The sequence below is a fragment of the Anomaloglossus baeobatrachus genome, chromosome 10, assembly GCF_048569485.1.
Source record: "Anomaloglossus baeobatrachus isolate aAnoBae1 chromosome 10, aAnoBae1.hap1, whole genome shotgun sequence".
Classification (NCBI taxonomy): Eukaryota; Metazoa; Chordata; class Amphibia; order Anura; family Aromobatidae; genus Anomaloglossus; species Anomaloglossus baeobatrachus.
The window spans coordinates 157,427,991-157,449,516 of record NC_134362.1 but is presented as its reverse complement, the minus strand read 5'-3'; the positions used below and the strand labels follow the sequence as shown (position 1 = coordinate 157,449,516).

General features: G+C 51.0%; 1 protein-coding gene across 1 annotated transcript in view; it reads right to left on the bottom strand.

Moving 5' to 3' along the window:
* BRD7 (bromodomain containing 7) overlaps positions 1-21,526 on the bottom strand; it is a 161,801-nt gene that overhangs the window by 6,898 nt on the left and 133,377 nt on the right. The window contains exons 12-13 of the mRNA XM_075325740.1: positions 8,521-8,632; positions 8,298-8,409 (exon numbers count right to left, since the gene is read on the bottom strand). Of these exons, the coding sequence (XP_075181855.1) occupies positions 8,298-8,409; positions 8,521-8,632 (224 nt within the window). The remainder of the gene's footprint in view (positions 1-8,297; positions 8,410-8,520; positions 8,633-21,526) is intronic.

The window sequence follows — 21,526 nt, the reverse complement described above, 5'->3', positions numbered from 1 at the left end:
TAGTCTTTTACTAGGCATTGCCCCCACTAGCCAGATGCCAGATTCCTACTCCACACTGATGAGGGGCAAATACCCCGAAACGGCTGTCTGTGGATGGATACCATGTTTGGTATAGGTGGTCTCCTTGACTGGAGACTGCCCTTCCCGTGGTTGTTCCTTCCCGGTGAAAGACCTGGCTAGTTTCCTGGCAGCGTTGAGAAACACGTGATGGTGTCTCCGCAGCTTTCTTATGTGTTTAAAACATGGCTGCCAGCGTTCTCAGGGGAGGAGGGAGCCGTGGGCGGCGACTAATAAAGTGCGGGAATCTGGTGCCCCACACTGATTAGTGAGGGGGGAGGAGGACACCTAAAGTGTGCTCCTGCCCTCACTGTCGACGTCAGGTCGACCGTCCCGCCCTTACCCCTGACTGGCAGGCCCGGGGGCGGGAGTTATGGCACTAGGCCGCATGAAGCCGGGGACTAAATTTAATACCGCGGCCGGCAAACAGGCGCGGTCGTCCCGGTCATCATAAAAATACAGCAGCCGCTGCAGCGTCTGAGACCAAGCGCTCCATGCGCCATCCCCAAGGGGACACAGAGTACCTTTAGATGCAGGGCCCTGTCCCTGATGATACTAAGTCTCCTGTCCGTCAGATTCCCACAGGGGCTGCGGAGGGAGCCCGGTCCCAGTGCATGGATGACCGGTTAGGATCCCACTTCCCCAGAGCCTCTAAGGGATGGGGAAGGAAAACGGCATGTGGCTCCAGCCTTTGTACCCGCAATGGGTACCTCAACCTTAACAGCACCGCCGACTTAGTGGGGTGAGAAGGGAGCATGCCGGGGGCCCTGCTGGGGGCCCTCTTTTCTTCCATCCGATATAATCAGCAGCTGCTGCTGACTAACATGGGAGCTTGAGTGAATGTGTGCCTCCTTCAACACAAAGCATAAAAACTGAGGAGCCCGTGATGCACGGGAGGGTGGGGTTACACTTTTTAAAGTGTAATACTTTGTGTGGCCTCCGGAGGCAGAAGCTATACACCCAATTGTCTGGGTCTCCCAATGGAGCGACAAAGAAAGTAATTTCCACCACTCTACCATAACAAACGTATGAGCCAAGTGTGCAGTAAAAAAAAACAACAAAATACACAAGAAGGGAATTTTGTTACTTACCGTAAATTCCTTTTCTTCTAGCTCTTATTGGGAGACCCAGACGATTGGGGGTATAGCTACTGCCCTCCGGAGGCCACACAAAGCACTACACTAAAAAGTGCAAGGCCCCTCCCCTTCTGGCTATACCCCCCCGTGGTATCACGGGTTCTCCAGTTTTAGTGCCAAAGCAAGAAGGAGGAAGCCAATAACTGGTTTAAACAAATTAACTCCGAATAACGTCGGAGAACTGAAAAACCGTTCAACATGAACAACATGTGTACCCGCAAACAACAATAAAATCCCGAAGGACAACAGGGCGGGTGCTGGGTCTCCCAATAAGAGCTAGAAGAAAAGGAATTTACGGTAAGTAACAAAATTCCCTTCTTCTTCAGCGCTCTATTGGGAGACCCAGACGATTGGGACGTCCAAAAGCTGTCCCTGGGTGGGTAAAGAGATACCTCATGTTAGAGCTGCAAAACAGCCCTCCCCTACGGGGATGTCACTGCCGCCTGCAGGACTCTTCTACCTAAGCTGGCATCCGCCGAAGCATAGGTATGCACCTGATAATGTTTGGTGAAAGTGTGCAGACTCGACCAGGTAGCTGCCTGGCACACCTGTTGAGCCGAAGCCTGGTGTCGTAATGCCCAGGACGCACCCACGGCTCTGGTTGAGTGGGCTTTTAGCCCTGAAGGGACCGGAAGCCCCGCAGAACGGTAGGCCTCTAGAATTGGTTCTTTGATCCATCGAGCCAGGGTGGCTTTAGAAGCCTGCAACCCCTTGCGCGGACCAGCGACAAGGACAAAAAGTGCATCGGAACGGCGCATGGGCGCCGTGCGGGAAATGTAGATTCTGAGTGCTCTCACCAGATCTAGCAAACGTAAGTCCTTTTCATACCGGTGAACCGGATGAGGACAAAAGGAAGGCAAGGATATATCCTGATTAAGATGAAACGAGGAGACGACCTTAGGGAGAAACTCCGGAATGGGGCGCAGCACTACCTTGTCCTGGTGGAACACCAGGAAGGGAGCCTTGGATGACAGAGCTGCCAGCTCCGACACTCGCCGAAGCGATGTGATCGCAACAAGAAACGCCACTTTCTGTGACAGGCGAGAAAAGGAAACTTCCTTCAGAGGCTCGAAAGGCGGCTTCTGGAGAGCAACTAGTACCCTGTTCAGATCCCATGGATCTAACGGCCGCTTGTACGGGGGCACAATATGACAGACCCCCTGCAGGAACGTGCGCACCTTAGGAAGACGTGCTAGACGCTTCTGAAAAAACACGGATAGTGCCGATACTTGCCCTTTAAGGGAGCTGAGCGACAAGCCCTTTTCTAACCCCGATTGCAGGAAAGAAAGAAAAGTGGGCAATGCAAATGGCCAGGGAGACACTCCCTGAGCGGAACACCAGGATAAGAAAATCTTCCACGTTCTGTGGTAGATCTTAGCAGAAGTCGACTTTCTAGCCTGTCTCATTGTGGCTACAACTCCTTGGGATAATCCTGCAGACGCTAGGATCCAGGACTCAATGGCCACACAGTCAGGTTCAGGGCCGCAGAATTCTGATGGAAAAACGGCCCTTGGGACAGTAAGTCTGGTCGGTCTGGCAGTGACCACGGTCGACCGACCGTGAGATGCCACAGATCCGGATACCACGATCTCCTCGGCCAGTCTGGGGCGACGAGTATGACGCGGCTGCAATCGGATCTGATCTTGCGTAACACTCTGGGCAGGAGTGCCAGAGGTGGGAAGACGTATGGGAGCCGGAACTGCGACCAATCTTGAACTAAGGCGTCTGCCGCCAGAGCTCTTTGATCGCGCGACCTCGCCATGAATGCCGGGACCTTGTTGTTGTGCCGGGACGCCATTAGGTCGACGTCCGGCACTCCCCATCGGCGACAGATTTTCTGAAACACTTCCGGGTGAAGGGACCACTCCCCTGCGTCCATGCCCTGGCGACTGAGGAAGTCTGCTTCCCAATTTTCTACGCCTGGGATGTGAACCGCGGATATGGTGGATGCTGTGTCCTCCACCCACATTAGAATGCGCCGGACTTCTTGGAATGCTTGCCGACTGCGCGTCCCTCCTTGGTGGTTGATGTATGCCACCGCTGTGGAGTTGTCCGACTGGATTCGGATCTGCTTTCCTTCCAGCCACTGTTGGAAGGCCAGTAGGGCAAGATACACTGCCCTGATTTCCAGAACATTGATCTGAAGGGTGGACTCCTGCGGAGTCCACGTCCCCTGGGCCCTGTGGTGGAGAAACACTGCTCCCCACCCTGACAGACTCGCATCTGTCGTGACCACTGCCCAGGATGGGGGCAGGAAGGATCTTCCCTGAGACAATGAGGTGGGAAGGAGCCACCATTGTAGAGAGTCCTTGGCCGTCTGGGAAAGAGAGACTTTCCTGTCCAGGGACGTTGACTTCCCGTCCCATTGGCGGAGAATGTCCCATTGAAGTGGGCGCAGATGAAACTGCGCAAAGGGAACTGCTTCCATGGCTGCCACCATCTTCCCGAGGAAGTGCATGAGGCGCCGTAAGGGGTGCGACTGGCCTTGAAGGAGGGATTGCACCCCTGTCTGTAGGGACCGCTGCTTGTTCAGCGGAAGCTTCACTCTCGCTGCTCGAGTATGAAACTCCATGCCAAGATACGTTAGCGACTGTGACGGTGACAGATTCGACTTTGGAAAGTTGATGATCCATCCGAACGTCTGTAGAGTCTCCAGCGTAGCATGTAGACTGAGTTGGCATGCCTCTTGAGAGGGTGCCTTGACAAGTAGATCGTCTAGGTAAGGGATCACCGAGTGTCCCTGAGAGTGCAAGACTGCTACCACCGCCGCCATGACCTTGGTGAAGACCCGGGGGGCTGTCGCCAGACCGAATGGCAGAGCTACAAACTGAAGATGGTCGTTTCCTATCACAAAACGTAGAAAACGTTGATGTTCTGTAGCAATTGGCACGTGGAGATAAGCATCTTTGATGTCTATTGAGGCAAGGAAGTCTCCTTGAGACATTGAGGCAACGACAGAGCGGAGGGTTTCCATCCGGAACCGTCTGGCGTGCACATGATTGTTGAGCAGCTTTAGATCCAGAACAGGACGGAACGAGCCGTCCTTTTTTGGAACCACAAAGAGATTGGAGTAAAACCCTCGCCCTTGTTCCTGAGGCGGTACAGGGACCACTACTCCTTCCGCTCTTAGGGAGTCCACCGCCTGCAGCAGGGCATCTGCTCGGTCTGGATGTGGAGAGGTTCTGAAGAACCGAGCTGGAGGACGAGAACTGAACTCGATTCTGTACCCGCGAGACAAAATGTTTGTCACCCACCGGTCTTTGACCTGTGACATCCAAATGTCGGAAAAGCGGGAGAGCCTGCCCCCGACCGGAGATGCGGAGGGGGGGGGCTGGAAGTCATGAGGTAGCCGCTTTGGAAGCGGTTCCTCCATTTGCTTTCTTGGGGCGTGCGTGAGCCCGCCAGGAATCTGAGACTCTTTGCGTCCTCTGAGTCCCTTTGGACGAGGAGAATTGTGTCTTGCCCGAACCTCGAAAGGACTGAAACCTCTGCTGCCATTTTTTCTGCTGAGGTTTGCTTGATCTGGGCTGGGGTAAGGAAGAGTCTTTACCCTTGGACTGTTTAATGATGTCAGCCAATGGCTCGCCAAACAGTCTATCTCTAGATAAAGGCAAGCTGGTTAAACATTTTTTGGAACCAGCATCTGCTTTCCAGTCCTTTAACCACAAGGCTCTGCGCAAAACTACCGAATTGGCGGACGCCATTGAGGTGCGGCTGGTAGATTCTAGGACCGCATTGATAGCGTAAGACGCAAACGCAGACATCTGCGAGGTAAGGGACGCCACTTGCGGCACCGCTGGATGTATGATAGCATCCACTTTTGCTAAACCAGCTGAAATAGCTTGGAGTGCCCATACGGCTGCGAATGCTGGAGCAAACGACGCGCCGATAGCTTCATAGACAGATTTTAACCAAAGGTCCATCTGTCTGTCATTGGCATCCTTAAGTGAAGCGCCATCCTCCACTGCAACTATGGATCTAGCTGCAAGTTTGGAAATCGGGGGGTCTACTTTTGGACACTGGGTCCAGCGCTTGACCACATCAGGGGGGAAAGGAAAACGTGTATCCTTAGAACGTTTAGAGAAACGCCTTTCTGGATGAGCGTCGTGTTTCTGGATTGACTCTCTGAAGTCAGAGTGATCCAAGAAAGCACTCAATTTACGCTTGGGATAGAGGAAACGAAACTTCTCCTGCTCTGCAGCTGCCTCCTCTGCAGAAGGAGCTGGGGGAGAAATATCCAACAGTCTATTGATGGCTGAGATAAGCTCGTTTACCATGGCGTCCCCATCCGGGGTATCCAGATTGAGAGGGGTTCCAGGATAAGACTCCTGATCACTCTCTTCAGACGCATCACAGGGCGACTGATTGCGCTGAGACCCTGAGCAGTGTGATGACGTTGAGGGTCTTTCCCAGCGAGCTCGCTTAGGGTGGCTGGGGCTATCATCTGAGTCATAATACTCAGCCTGGGAAGCCGGGGACCCCCTTGCAGTCTGGATTAATTCCAACTGAGGGGGATTAGAGGACAGAGACCTCGCCGTGTCCATAGACTGAGCCCCAGTCATGGATTGCAAAGTTTCAAGGATTTTTGCCATAGTCACAGACATTCCATCAGCAAAAACTGCAAAGTCTGTCCCTGACACCGGGGCAGGACTTACAAGCGTCTCAGCCTGGGTCACTACCCCTCCGGACTCCGGCTGGCGAAGCAGCACCGGATCTGAGCATTGCACACAATGGGGGTCTTTGGAACCTGCTGGTAGAGCAGCCCCACATGCAGCACACGCAGTGTACACAGCCCTAGCCTTGGCAGCCTTGCGTTTTGTGGATGACATGTTGCTGCCTCCTCAGAGCGATCTGGGTCCAGCCAGGAAGCGACCTCACAGTGCAAGAAATAAATAAATATATATATCTGGTGACACAGTACACCAATGCACACTGAGGCACTAGAGGGGCCAGCTGAAATGCCGCTTACCGCCCGCTTAAGAGCGGGTGTGTGGTCTCCAAAAGCCCCCTAGTCCAGGTCTCCCAGAGCCTTGCGTCCTTCCTCCAGCCAGACTGCATGTAATGGCTGCCGGCGTCCTGGGAGAGGAGGGGGGGCGGGCCCTGGGCGTTCCTGGCTAAGAGCGGGAAGCCTGCTTCCCTCTGTGCCTAGTGAGAGGGCTGGAGCATGTAAATCAGGCTCCAGCCCTCGTCGCTGCTGCGAAACAGCGTCTCTCCCCTACCCTGATTGACAGGGTGGGGGCGGGAACGAAGCGGAGCTAGGCCGCAAAAAAGCCGGGGACTAAAGTTATAAACGCCGCCGCCGTAAAAGCGCGGTCGGCGTGTCCCCGGCGCACCACAAGTCACAGCAGCGCCGCCCGATCCAGTGGGGGTCGGCGCTGCGTTCCCACAACACAAAGTCCCCCAGTAAACTGTAGGAACACTAACTCCAACGTTACGGTCCCCGGCGCACTACAACACCCAGCCAGCCCGGAGTGTGTCTGTGCCTGCCGGGGACACAGAGTACCTGTATGATGCAGGGCCATGTCCCTGATTGTACTCCTGCTCCGTATCCATCAGGTGCTATGGGTCTGTGGATGGAGCCCGGCGTCAGAGCTTAGAGGCCGGCAGGATCCCACTTCCACAGAGCCCTACAAGGGGATGTGGAAGGAAAACAGCATGTGGGGCTCCAGCCCCTGTACCAGCAATAGGTACCTCAACCTTACAACACCATCCACGGGTGAGAAGGGAGCATGCTGGGGGCCCTATATGGGCCCTCTTTTCTTCCATCCGAAATAGTCAGCAGCTACTGCTGACTAAAATCTGTGGAGCCATGCGTGGATGTCTGACCTCCTTCGCACAAAGCTTGAAAACTGGAGAACCCGTGATACCACGGGGGGGTATAGCCAGAAGGGGAGGGGCCTTGCACTTTTTAGTGTAGTGCTTTGTGTGGCCTCCGGAGGGCAGTAGCTATACCCCCAATCGTCTGGGTCTCCCAATAGAGCGCTGAAGAAAACCCCCTAATATACTTGTCCCATAGATCTAGCATCCTCCTCTTTCATTAGTGACTCAACTATATTCACTGAGTGTAATGTTAGGACTTGTATTTATGGGAATCTTAACGGGAAAGAGAGACAGGGAAAGAAATAGGGAAAGAAAGAGAAAAAGAAAGCGAAATGAAGGAAGAAAAAGAAAGACAGAAAGAAAGAAAAAGAGAGGGAAAGAAAGAAAAAGAAAAAGACAGAGGGAAAGAAAGAAAAAAGAAAAAGAAAGAGGGAAAGAAAGAAAGAAAAACAGGGAAAGAAAGAAAGAAAAAGAAAAAAGAGGGAGAGAAAAAAAGAGGGAAAGAAAGAAATATAAAGAGGGAAAGAAAGAAAGAGGGAAAGAAGGGGAAAAAAAGAACGAAAAAGAAAGAGGGAAAGAAGGAAAGAAAGAAAAAGGAAAAGAGGGAAAAAAAGAAAGAAAAAGAAAGTGAAAAAAGGGAAAGAAAAAGATGGAAAGAAAAAGAAAACGAGAGGGAAAGAAAGAGAAAGAAAGAGGGAAAAAAAAAGAGAAAGAAAGAGAAAGAAAGATCGAGGGAAAGAAAAAGAAAAAGCCAGAGGGAATGAAAGAAAGAAAGGGAAAGAAAGGAAAAGAAAGGGAAAGAAAGAAAGGAGGGAAAAAAGAAAAAAGGAGGAAAAGAAAGAAAGAAATAAGGGAAAGAAAGGAGGGAAAGAAAGAAAGAAGGAGGAAAAGAAATAAAAAGAAAAAGAAAGAAAGAGGAAAAGAAAGAGGAAAAGAAAGAAAGAGAAGGAAAGAGAGATTAACAGTTCTATTCTTTTATATGCCCAAAGGGCACAAAAAAATTTCAGTCTGACTAATAGGCACAATAAAAGAATATAGTGTACTTAATATACGGTTTGCAATATTCTCCTACATTCTACCTGAGGGTTTAGTGATGCTTCAAAAGTATATACTGTATCTTTTGATTGCTCCCATTAGCTAAATGCACAGTATTTTGTGCACTTTGGGCCAATATTAGAGCAGGGCTTTTGCCATAAAGACAGCATTGTCCAGTGACCGCTCCTATATAACATCCACATCAGAAAAATAACAGCAAAAAACAGTTAACTTTTCCAGTGTACTTACCTTCATTGTCAAAGGTCTCCTCAAATATATCAAGACCAAGCACAGACTTTAGACTGGCAAACTGTTCAGCACTTTTGATCTCCGGCTTTGTCGCTTGACCACTTGTAGTGATCTAAAAATTATATAAAAGTAAACCCACAAGATCATATAAATTAATCTGTAAGAGAACTATTACGGTAAGGATCCTGAATGAGAATGTACAGGTGCTTATTGCTGTACTTACTTTATTCTGTTCCCGTTCGGTTCTGGAATACGCCCCATTACTAAAAGCATCCAGCATACAGTCCGCCATTCCATAAGGTTGGGATTTTGAATTCTCCAAGAAGTCTTGTATGCTAAAAATATAAATAAAATTATTTTTTTACAATTGAGAAATTAATGGAGTCGTTTAGAACTAAAAAAAAATAAAAAAAAAAATATGGCCAATACATAGGAACGGCAACTCGATGACCAACAGATCCCTGTTCTCTTCACTATAGCCAGAAGTCCAGTGATTGTATCTGGACATCACAGAGCTGTTACACTGTAGGGGCAGCTGTATGGTACTCCTCCTCCGCTCTCATTAACTTCAATAAGGGCTGAGCTGCATTACCCGAGAACGGCCCAACACAATGGACAGAACTGTTGCATTCTGATTCCAGTGGACGCAGGACCTGGTAACAGCTGATTGATGGGGGCACTGGCTGAAAAGGATATTTTCTAAATATCTTAGCCTTTAATAGGGTGCCAAGGACATGTAAACCTCTGCACTGACATTTTTAGTGTTAATTTGCTTCCTAAATTCACAAATAAAAGGCACCCACAGGAAGAAGCATCAGTACGAAACGAGACTCGGGGTGCCAACAGATTCAGGTTGTCCTTTGTATCCTTTTGTGCTTTCCTTTACTTACATCCACCATGGATGATTCCCATGTGCTTCTCTCACATATCTTCTTCTTTCTGACCACTTTCTGTTCACCTTTATATGTTATTAGCATTCTTATGCAGTACTTTCATGGCTCTGGGTGATACATGTTTTGTGGTCATTTAGTTTGTTTTTCATTTTGGCCATATTTGTGCACAAAGTCGATTCATCTTTACATTTACATGCATATTGCATTCTGTTTAAAACTCTTCGGTACCTTATTGCCATCTTGTGCACCTGTTGAGAACTGCAAGGCTTTTATTTACAACCATTCTTCCACTTTTTTGTATGTGTGGATCCTTTTACATAGGAAAAAAAAAACTTTTTTATACTTACCTTTGTTGCAATCTTGAGTGTTTTTGAGTATTTATATTGATTTGTTTTGTGCAACCTTTTTGGGAGGTTTTGAATGACTTTTTTTTACCCTCGTCTTTTAATAATCTCTAGTAAAGTTGTGTTTTATGCATAATGATTCTCTTATTTTTCTGGCTCAATACTCATTTTCTGTGTAATATCACGATTAAAAGGGGGTTATCCAGGGTTAGAAAGTGAATACACCTGAACTATAATATCATGCATAACTATGGTCAGAAGGGGCACGATTTTTAAACAAAAAGCAGCCATGTACAACCACTTCAAGTAACTTCCTAAACGGTCTTCCTTCAAATTTTCCTACCATTTTGCTGCTGCATAATGTGATGAGATGCCTTCTACCGGAAGTGACCGCTGCAGTCAATCCCTGGATTCGGATGTATACCACTGGAAGCAGTGATTGGCTGCTGTGGTTACATAGAATAGAGGACATGTCATTGCTGCAGCCAAGTAAACCATAAGGCACTGCAATAACATGGAGATTCACATGAGTATTTTTTATTATTTTATCTCATTTCGATCTTTTGGGCACATCCCTTTAAAAAAAAAAAAAAGGTAACCACTAACATCTACTGGGAGTCCAACTACAATTATTTAATTAAAAGCCTCATTTACGCTCAGTCATTTTTTGTCAATTTTGAAATACTATTGTTATAGTTGCTGACCTATAAGCTTCAACACAATAGGCCTTAAGAAATTAAATTCCCCTTTTCACAACAGTACTCTTTCTGCCTGCAAAACTGAGCTGCTAAGCAAGGCTGAGATGTGTAATATCTGCTGCGGGCAGATCAGTGACGTGAAACTACAAATTCAGCTCTGTTGATGCACACTGCAGAAGAAAATCTTCTGCCATATGCATCAACAGAGCAGTATTTGCAGTTTACATAACTGACCTGACAGCAGAAGATATCAAACTTGACTGTGCTATATCTAGTTAATTCAAACTTTGTTGGACTGGCGATGCAGAGTGGAGTGCAGGACTAGTGATCCCAGGATTCAAACAAATCAGTGATGTAAAAAAAAACAAAAAACCCCAAAAACATGCAACTATGCTAGGGCTGATGGCAGAAGATAAAATCTATATATATAATTGCCTTATTCTGTCTGTCTGTCTGTCTGTCTGTCTGTCATGCTCCGAAATTGTGTCCTTACGGTGACACAAAGCTGATTGGCCGCTGGGCTCGCCATGGCCCCGCCCCCCCACACGGATTGGCCTCTCGCCCCGGCTCTCTGCAAGCCCCGCCCCCCTCACGCAATGCACGCTCGCTCTGGCCTAACTGACACGGGGCTCCGATTCCCAGGTGAGTACACACACATCAGATCACACTCACTCTCACACACACCTCACACACACCTCACACACACCTCACACATCACATCCACACATCACATCCACACATCACATCCACACATCACAACATGCTGGGATATCGCTTGCTTCTACACCGGCTCCGTCAGGATCCCGGCAGCGCCACACATAACCTTGCGATGCTGGGATCTTAACGGAGGCCGTGAAAGCTGGTAACCATTATACACATCGGGTAACTAAGGTCCCTTAGTTACCCGATGTGTATCATAGTTACCAGTGTACACCGGCTCACACTCACTCTCACACACACCTCACACACACATCACATCGCATCCACACATCAAGGTCCTGCAGCTGCGGAACATACATAACATAACAGCACACACACATACACACAAATCAGATCACACTCACACATACCTCACACATCACATCGCATCCAAATACTCAACATCCTGGGATATCGCTTGCTTCTCGGCGGCGATATTGTGCTGTGAGCTTCCAGGACCTGACGGAGGATCACATGGCCAGAAGCATGTGATATCCCCGGATGTTGTGAGTATCAGCGCGTATGTGCAATATCGTCAGTGTCTGTGTGTGTGAGTGTATGCGATCGGGTGTGTGTGAGTGGATGCGATCGGTTGTGTGTGTGAGTGGATGCGATCGGTTGTGTGTGTGAGTGGATGCGATCGGTTGTGTGGGTGAGTGGATGCGATCGGTTGTGTGGGTGAGTGGATGCGATCGGTTGTGTGGGTGAGTGGATGCGATCGGTTGTGTGGGTGAGTGTCGGCAGAGGAGCACGGCGTGCTGGAGGAGGCTGGGAGCAGAGAGGCTGATCTTGGGGAAGGCTGGGAGGGGGAGGCTGATGCTGAGGGAGGCTGGAAGGAGAGAGGCTGAGCAAACGTGCTCCATCCGCCATACTGCGCACTCCCCATCGTGCTGCATCCCCCATGCTGCGCACTCCCAAACGTGCTCCATCCGCCATGCTGCGCACTCCCCATCGTGCTCTATCCGCCATGCTGCACACTCCCAAACGTGCTCCATCCGCCATGCTGCGCACTCCCAAACGTGCTCCATCCGCCATACTGCGCACTCCCCATCGTGCTCTATCCGCCATGCTGCACACTCCCAAACGTGCTCCATCCCCCATGCTGCACACTCCCAAACGTGCTCCATCCGCCATGCTGCGCACTCCCAAACGTGCTCCATCCGCCATGCTGCGCACTTCCCCATCGTGCTCTATCCGCCATGCTGCACACTCCCAAAAGTGCTCCATCCGCCATGCTGCGCACTCCCAAACGTGCTCCATCCGCCATGCTGCGCACCCCCCATCATGCTCCATCCGCCATGCTGCGCACTCCCAAACGTGCTCCATCCGCCATGCTGCGCACTCCCAAACGTGCTCCATCCGCCATGCTGCGCACTCCCAAACGTGCTCCATCCGCCATACTGCGCACTCCCAAACGTGGTCCATCCGCCATACTGCGCACTCCCCATCGTGCACCATCCGGCATGCTGCGCACTCCCAAGCGGATGGAGCATGATGGGGGGTGCGCAGCATGGCGGATGGAGCACGTTTGGGAGTGCGCAGCATGGCGGATGGAGCACGTTTGGGAGTGCGCAGCATGACGGATGGAGCACGTTTGGGAGTGCGCAGCATGACGGATGGAGCACGTTTGGGAGTGCGCAGCATGCCGGATGGTGCACGATGGGGAGTGCGCAGTATGGCGGATGGAGCACGTTTGGGAGTGCGCAGTATGGCGGATGGAGCACGTTTGGGAGTGCGCAGCATGGCGGATGGAGCACGTTTGGGAGTGCGCAGCATGGCGGATGGAGCACGTTTGGGAGTGCGCAGCATGGCGGATGGAGCACGTTTGGGAGTGCGCAGCATGGCGGATGGAGCACGTTTGGGAGTGCGCAGCATGGCGGATGGAGCACGTTTGGGAGTGCGCAGCATGGCGGATGGAGCACGTTTGGGAGTGCGCAGCATGGCGGATGGAGCACGTTTGGGAGTGCGCAGCATGGCGGATGGAGCACGTTTGGGAGTGCGCAGCATGGCGGATGGAGCACGTTTGGGAGTGCGCAGCATGCCGGATGGACCACGTTTGGGAGTGCGCAGCATGGCGGATGGAGCACGTTTGGGAGTGCGCAGCATGGGGGATGCAGCACGATGGGGGGTGCGCAGCATGGGGGATGGAGCACGATGGGAGGTGCACACCTCCCCCCAACACACACACACACGCGCACTGCACAACACACACACACTAGGAATCACAAACAACGCCCTACACAGACACCCACACACACAGACAACGCTGCACACACAAATATACGCACATACTGCACAACACACACATTGCTCAAAACATACCTCCCCCCAAAACACACCACACACACACAAACCGCACAACACACACACACACACACAACGCTACAGACACACAGCGCTCCACAAACAACGCAACACACGCAACACACATACAACACCGCTCTCAGCCCCCGCGACACTCAGAACATGTACAGCGCCCTACACAAACACTTGGTAACTACACACAACAACATCTATATATATATATATAACAAAAATCATACATGAACTACACAATACGTAAATTCTAGAATACCCGATGCGTAGAATCGGGCCACCTTCTAGTTGACATATCTGTGTTGGATGCAACTGACAGTACAGCAGAGATATATTGGAAGCGTCTGTTATTTTACACAATCAGCCTATTTCCAGCACAGCCCTGAGAAATCGACTGGGTGGAAAGGATAGTTGAGAACACAAAGGAGGGAAGGGTGTGTAGCACTGAGAAGAAGGAGGGTGCTTCTGCAGTAATGTAGCAGTATAATAATAGTACAGGTTATGTGAAGCTGGTTGAAGAGAGGGGACGTTTTTGCTCTGCCTGGTAGACTATATCTATTACTATCTCCCCTCTAACACTACATAGCTCAGTGCAAAAAGAAGGCAAAAACTTTCAATAAGTAAGTAGTAAGTGGGAACCAACGTAATCAAAACTTGGGAGGAGAAATATGCCAGAGCTAACTGAACCAGGAAAGAAATAGGTAAAACCCTGGTGGGATTTGCGTCTTCAAATATATTCAATAAGAACGGGATTTTACAGCAAGCAAAAAAAAAAAATCCAAATTTCTCCAGGAAAGAATTGGGACATATTTTACCAAGGGACATCCTAAAGCAGTCTCAAAAGTGAAAAAAAGAGAATTTTGTTTACTTACCGTAAATTCTTTTTCTTATAGTTCCGACATGGGAGACCCAGACCATGGGGTGTATAGCTTCTGCCTCCGGAGGACACACAAAGTACTACACTCAAACGTGTAGCTCCTCCCTCCTAGCATATACACCCCCTGGTAGCCAGTCCTAGCCAGTTTAGTGCAAAAGCTGAAGGAGGACATCCACCCACAAGTAGAGACAGAGCAAAACCCGGAACAACCGGAACCTCTGTCTACAACAACAACAGCCGGTGAAAACACACGGAACAAGAAACCTGCCAACAGGCAATAGGGAGGGTGCTGGGTCTCCCATGTCGGAACTATAAGAAAAAGAATTTACGGTAAGTAAACAAAATTCTCTTTTTCTTCATCGTTCCTTATGGGAGACCCAGACCATGGGACGTTCTAAAGCAGTCCATGGGTGGGAATAAACAGAAAACTGAGAAGCAGGCGAAACCTAACTTCACAAATGGGCGACAGCCGCCTGAAAGGATGCGTCTGCCCAAGCTCGCATCTGCCAAAGCATGAGCCTGCACTTGGTAGTGCTTCGAAAAAGTATGCAGACTAATCCAAGTGGCAGTCTGACAGACCTGCTGAGCCGCAGCCTGGGCGTGAAAGCCTAAGAGGCGCCGGCAGCTCTGGTCAAGTGTGCCTTGATCCCCGGCGGGGGAGGCACTTGAATACACTGGTAGGTATCGGAAATGGCCGACCTAATCCAACGAGCCAGGGTCGGCTTAGATGCCGAGAGGCCCTTACGCTGACCAGTGGTCAGCACAAAAGAGAGGTGCACCGCCTAAGAACAGAGGTGCGAGACACAGATCCGGAGCGCCCGCACCAGATCCAGAGTATGCAACGCCTTTTCAAAGCGATGAACAGGAGCCGGACAAAAGGAAGGCAGGGAAAATGCCCCGGTTAAGGTGGAAGCAGCAACCACCTTAGGGAGAAAGTCCGGAGTCGGACGGAGAACCACCTTGTCTTGATGAAAAACCCAAATAAGGGGGTGACTCCGAAGAGAGTGCAGCCAAAACAGAGACTCTCTTGAGGGGAATTATGGCCACTAGAAAGGCCACTTTCTGTGAAAGACAAAACAAAGAAACTTCCCTAAGAGGCTCAAAGGGGGGTTTCCGGAAGCCGTGAGGACCGGATTAAGGTCCCAGGGCTCCAAAGGTCGCCGGTAAGGCGGAATGATGTGAGATGCGCCCTGCATGAAGGAACGCACCTGAGCCAGCCGGGCGATACGCCGCTGGCACAACACTGACAGAGCCGAGACCTGTCCCTTAAGGGAATTGAGGGATAGTCCTAGCTGCAGACCGGACTGTAGAAGGGACAGGAGGGTCGGCAAGGCCAAAAAGGCCAAGGATACTTCGGAGCTCGAGTCATAGTGGAGATGACTTCAGGAGGGAAACCAGAAGTCGTCAAGATCCAGGACTCAAAAGCCACGCCGTCAATCTGAGAGCCGCAGGATTCTGGCGGAAAACCGGACCTCGTGAGAGAAGGTCTGGACAGTCCGGGAGATGCCATGGCACCTCTACGGACAGATGGAGCAGGTCAGGGTACCAAGCTTGCCTGGGTCGGTCTGGAGTATGAGAATGACCCGACGGCCCTCCTTTCTGATCTTGCGCAGGACTCTGGGCAAGAGCTAGAGGGTGAAACACGTAAGACAGACGAAGCTGGGACCAAACTTGAACCAAAGCGTCTGCCGCAGAAACCTGAGGATCGTGGAGCCACGGTTTGACGGCTGAGATAATCTGTCTCACAGTTTTCCACGTCTGGGATGTGGACTGCGAATATGGTGAACTAGGAGTCCTTCGTCCACTGAAGAATGCGTTGAGCCTCCAACATTGCCAGGCGGCTGAGTGTCCCGCCCTGGAAGTTGATGTAGGCAAACGCTGTCGCGTTGTCTGACTGGACTCAAATGTGCCTGGCCGCCAACAGATGTAAAAGGCTTAGAGAGCTTAGAAACACAGCTCTGATTACCAGTACATTGATCCAGAGGGCTGATTCGGACAGAGTCCAAGTGCCCTGCGCTCCATGGTGGAGATATACTGCTCCCCAGCCGGATAGACTAGCATCCTGGTGAGGATCACCCGGGACGGGGCCAGGAAGGAGCGTCCCTGAGACAGAGGGGCCGAAGCCACCACTGAAACGAGCCCCTGGTCTGTGGCGAAGCCACCACCCTGTGAAATGAGGAAGTCCGCTTGTTCCAACAGCGGACAATATCCAGCCGCAGAGGACGCAGGTGGAACTGGGCAAGGGAATCGCTTCCATTGACGCCACCATCTGATCCAGCACCTGTATTAGGTGCCTGATGGAACGACGTCGACCGCCAGCGGAGGGACTGCTGTTTGACTAAGGGCAGCTTCACAAGTGCCGACAGTCTCGAATTGCGTCCCTGGGTACGTGAACTTCTGGGTCGAAGTTAGAGTGGACTTGGACAGAATGACAAGCCACCCGAATTGGTTAGAGTGGCGAGAGAGAGTGAGCGAGGCACTCCGCTAACAGTCTGCACTGGATGAAGCCCAGACTAGAAGGCCGTCCAGGGCAAAAGGATCACTGCCAACCCCTAGAGGTGCAGGACCGCAATCACAGCTGCCCCGACCTTGAGAATATTCGAGGGGCCGTGGCTAACCCCAAGGGAAGAGCCACGAATTGGACCACTGCGATTGCAAAACGTAGCCAATGCTGGTGTGAAACTGCGATTGGCACATGCAGATAGGCATCTCCGATATCGATGGATGCTAGGGAATCTCCTTGGGTCATTGATTGATCGCCGAGACTCCATGCGAAAATGCCGCACCTGAACATGCTTGAGAAGCTTGAGATCCAGGTCGGAAGGCACCGCCCTCTACGGGGACTAGGAATAGATTTAAGCAGAAATCTCAGAACCGTTCCCAGTCAGGAACCGGTACAATTACTCCATTGGCCTGCAAGAATGCCACGGCCTGTGAGAAGGCGGCGGCCTTGGAGCAGGGGGGAGTAGACAGAAAAAATCTGTTTGGCGGGCTGGATAGAATTCTATCCTGTAGCCGTGGAAGATGGTATCCCGCACCCACTGATCGGAGACTTGTTAAAACCATACGTCGCCCAAGTGGGAGAGCCTGCCACCGTCCAAGGACGTTGCTGGCATGGCCAGATTGCCCGGAGGAGGCTGACTTAGTGGCAGCATCTCCTTCGGTTTCTGAAGACGCGGCTTCGTGCGCCCTTTGGGTTAGAAACGATCAGATGGAGGAACGAAAAGAACGAAACCTCAACTGATTCCTGCCCTGGACAGGTTTCCTGGTTTAGGTTTGTGGCATGGAAGAACTCTTCCCGCCAAGAGCTTCCTTAATAATTCCATCCAGTTGTTCCCGAATAGTCTGGTCCCAACAAGAGGGAGTCCAGCAAGGAACTTCTTTAGAAGCATCTGCCTTCCACTTCCGAAGCCACAGGAGCCTGCGGATAGCGAGGAAATTAGCCGAGACCACCGCAGTGCGGTGAGAGTCTCCAGCATGGCAGACTTGGCATAGGATGAAAAGACTGAAGTCTGGAAGTCAAGGCAACCATTTCGGGCATAGAGTCCCTGTGAGGGAATGCATCTCCTCTAGCGAAGCAGAGATGGCTTTGAAAGCCCGCACTGCTGGAAAAGCTGAGGAGAACGAGGCTCCTGCCGCCTCCATACAGATTTGGCCAGAAAGGCCAACCTGGCGGACAACAAAACCTTAAGTGAGGAGCCATCAGCCACTGATACAACGGTCCGGGCTGAACCACCCTTGGTGAATGAGCCCACTCCTTGACCACCACTGGTGGAAAGGGAAAACTGTCATCAGAACCACGCTTAGGGAAGCGTTTGTCAGAGCAGACTCTGGGCTTGGTCACAGTGGCCTGAAAACTGGAGTGGTTAAGGAACACACTCCTTGTACTCTTAGGCAAGGTAAACTCTGGCGGATTGAGGTCCAGTACAGAATTAATGTACAGTGGGATCCTTAGAGAGGAGCCGTCAGCCACTGATACAACTATCCGGGCTGAAAATCTAGACACCAGAGGGACCACCCTTGGTGAATGAGCCCACTCCTTGACCACCTCTGGTGGAAGGGGAAAACAGTCATCAGAACCACGCTTTGGGAGCGTCTGTCAGTACAGGCTCTGGGCTTGGTCACAGTGGGCTGAAAACTGGAGTGGTTAAGGAACACACTCCTTGTTCTCTTTAAGGTATACTGATGCCTTTCTGCCAGAGGGGGATGCTCCCCTGATACAGGCGGAAGGAGGTCCAGTACAAATATAATGGACGCAATCAAATCATTAGCATCTGCATCACCTTCGGACAGATCAAGGGTACATGAAGTAGTGTCCGAGCCCCTAGTAAAGACATCCTCTCCGTCCATAGAGTAAGCTCGTGAATCAGAGCTGCGGGACGGGTAAGGACAGGGGACCCTGCGTCTCCGTTTTAGGAGGACGGGGTCTGAGACCATGTGAGCTTTGCTGAGCGAGCCGTAGCAGCAGAAGCGCCCTGAAAAGGGGGCTAATGCATGCTCAGCAGAGTCCGGGACAGCTGTCCCCTGGAAAGAGCGGATTCTACCCAAACCGGGGGTTCAGCCACCGGAGCCGGAGCCGCTGGAGAGACTACTGATGAGCTTCCAGGCTGAGGGACCACTATGTTAGAGCAAGCATCACAATGTGGTTATGTGCTCGGTACAGGCTACATGCAGTGCATATTAAGAACAGCCTTGCAGCCATGCTCTGATGTGAGACATGCTGCAGAGTGGGGGCTCTGTCCAGAATGACCCCCAGCAGAGTATATAAACAGAGTATATAAGCAGCTGCACAACCGGAGGTTGTGGCTTGCCAGACCGTTTAACATACATTACTGTGCCCTCCAGTGCCCCAGCCCAGGTCCCCATTTGTCACAATGTGGAATCTCTGTGCCTATGGAGACACTGAGAACGCTGAAAAAATGGCGACCGGAGCGAGGAGAGGGGGCGGGGCCTACTCTGAGAGCGGGCAAATGAGGTATACAGGGGAGGGAATCTTTCCTCAGAGAGGAATGTCTCTCCCCTGTGCTGAACAGCCGCTGGGCGGAGCTGCACTGTCCCTCTGCATGACTGACATGCAGGGGCAGTGAAAACCGAAACTAGGCCTCAGGCGAAGCCGGGGCCTAGATTTAAACATGCGGCCGGCGTGCAGGCACCATCGGCGCGGTTCTCCAGTGAAAACTGGAGAACCGGCCGGAAATGTTACCACAATCATAAAACACACTCTCCCCAATAAATAAAGTACGAGGGACCCCTGGAAAGACCACCTTCTGTGGTAAAAACGTCTCAGTACTTAGCTTGTGAGACGCAGGTGCCAGGTCCCTGGGAGGTGAGCGCTCCGTCCGGCAGAATGCTAAAAGGGTTGCGGATGGAGACCGGTCTCCTGCAAAGCAGTGAGAACCGTGATGGCTCCCACTTCAAGCCAGAGCTCCAGGGGATGGTGAAGGAGCGCGGCATGTGAAGGCTCCAGCCTTGGAAAATCAACCTTAACAGCACCGCCGACACAGTGGGGTGAGAAGGGACATGCCGGGAGTCCAGATTGGACCCGCTTTTCTTCCAAATCTTTGAAATCCAAAAAATCAAAAATCAAAAATCAGAGAATGCATGTGTGTGTGTGACCTCCTGAACACAAAGCATTGAAACTGGCTAGGACTGGCTACCAGGGGGTGTATATGCTAGGAGGGAGGAGCTACACGTATGAGTGTAGTACTTTGTGTGTCCTCCGGAGGCAGAAACTATACACCCCATGGTCTGGGTCTCCCATAAGGAACGATGAAGAAGAAGGGAATTTTGTTTACTTACCGTAAATTCCTTTTCTTCTAGCTCCAATTGGGAGACCCAGACAATTGGGTGTATAGCTACTGCCTCCGGAGGCCGCACAAAGTACTACACTTAAAAGTGTAAGGCCCCTCCCCTTCTGGCTATACACCCCCCCGTGGGAGCACGGGTCCTTCAGTTTTAGTGCAAAAGCAAGAAGGAGGAAAGCCAATAACTGTTTCAAAAACAAATTCAATCCGATAAACAATATCGGAGAACGTAAATTATTAACATGAACAACATGTGCACCCGAAAAACAAATACCCTCAGAAAAACAGGGCGGGTGCTGGGTCTCCCAATTGGAGCTAGAAGAAAAGGAATTTACGGTAAGTAAACAAAATTCCCTTCTTCTTTTTCGCTCCTAATTGGGAGACCCAGACAATTGGGACGTCCAAAAGCAGTCCCTGGGTGGGTAAAATAATACCTCGCGATCGGGCTGTCAGGCAGCCCTTTCTTACAGGTGGGCCACCGCCGCCTGCAGGACTTGTCTACCTAGGCTGGCATCCGCCGAAGCGTAGGTATGCACTGTGACGGGGTGTACATCAGAGCAAAGAGAGACAACAGGCCGAGGATGATCCAACAGGTTTACTAACAGGAATACAGGAACAGCACACGACAAGTCCAAATAAAACAGATTCGGGGGCACCTCCCGATAATCCAAAGTGCCAGATCACAATGTAATAGTCCTTTTCAGAGTCCCAGAAATCCCACACAATCCACTGGACGGCGAGGTCTGTCCGCAGATTCAGATCTCGCTCCCTTCCTCTTCAAAAACTCAACTCCCAACTGCATTTAGAAACAGGAGTGAATTGTTTGAGCTCGTGGGCCCGCCCCTCAAGGGTAGGGGTCTATGCAATGGTTGGGCCCACTAGAAGATTCTAGAAGGTTGGCTCCGAGATGTCTACAGGTTTGTGTAGTTGGCGTTATCCACTGCTTACGAAACAATGAGAAGTTCCCCTGGCTGTGTGGACAAGAGATAATTGCATTATGGGCCCAGAGACACAGGAGATGGGGGGAAGGTATGGTTACTTACATCCCAAGACATTTCAAAGTGTTCAGTAAGTACAACCAAAGGAAAGTGACATCACATCCTGACATAGTATTACAGCAAATACAGTGAGAAGGTAAAATACATCATGACAATTCCTTCCCCTCCCAACTTGTGTACGTACTAGGGACCTCTACAGGTCGCTGGTTAAGTACACGCAGGCATGGCTGACAGGACTCAAGGCTCCTCTTGCCTGGACAGTCCATCTGCATTTTGGTGTTGGCTGTCTCTTCTATACTGTATGGTAAAGTTATAAGGCTGCAGAGCCAGGCTCCATCGCAGTAAGCGTCCATTGTCCCCAGAGACTCTGTTCAGCCAGGTGAGGGGAGTGTGATCAGTAACCACAGTGAATTCCCGTCCATACAGATACGGCCGTAGTTTCTTAAGGGCCCACACTACAGCCAGACATTCCTTCTCAACAGTTGCATAGGCCACTTCTCGGTCCAGCAGTTTCCGGCTGAGATAGGCGATGGGGTGCTCGTCCCCAGCTGCATTCACCTGGCTGAGGACAGCTCCCAGTCCATAAGCAGAGGCATCCGT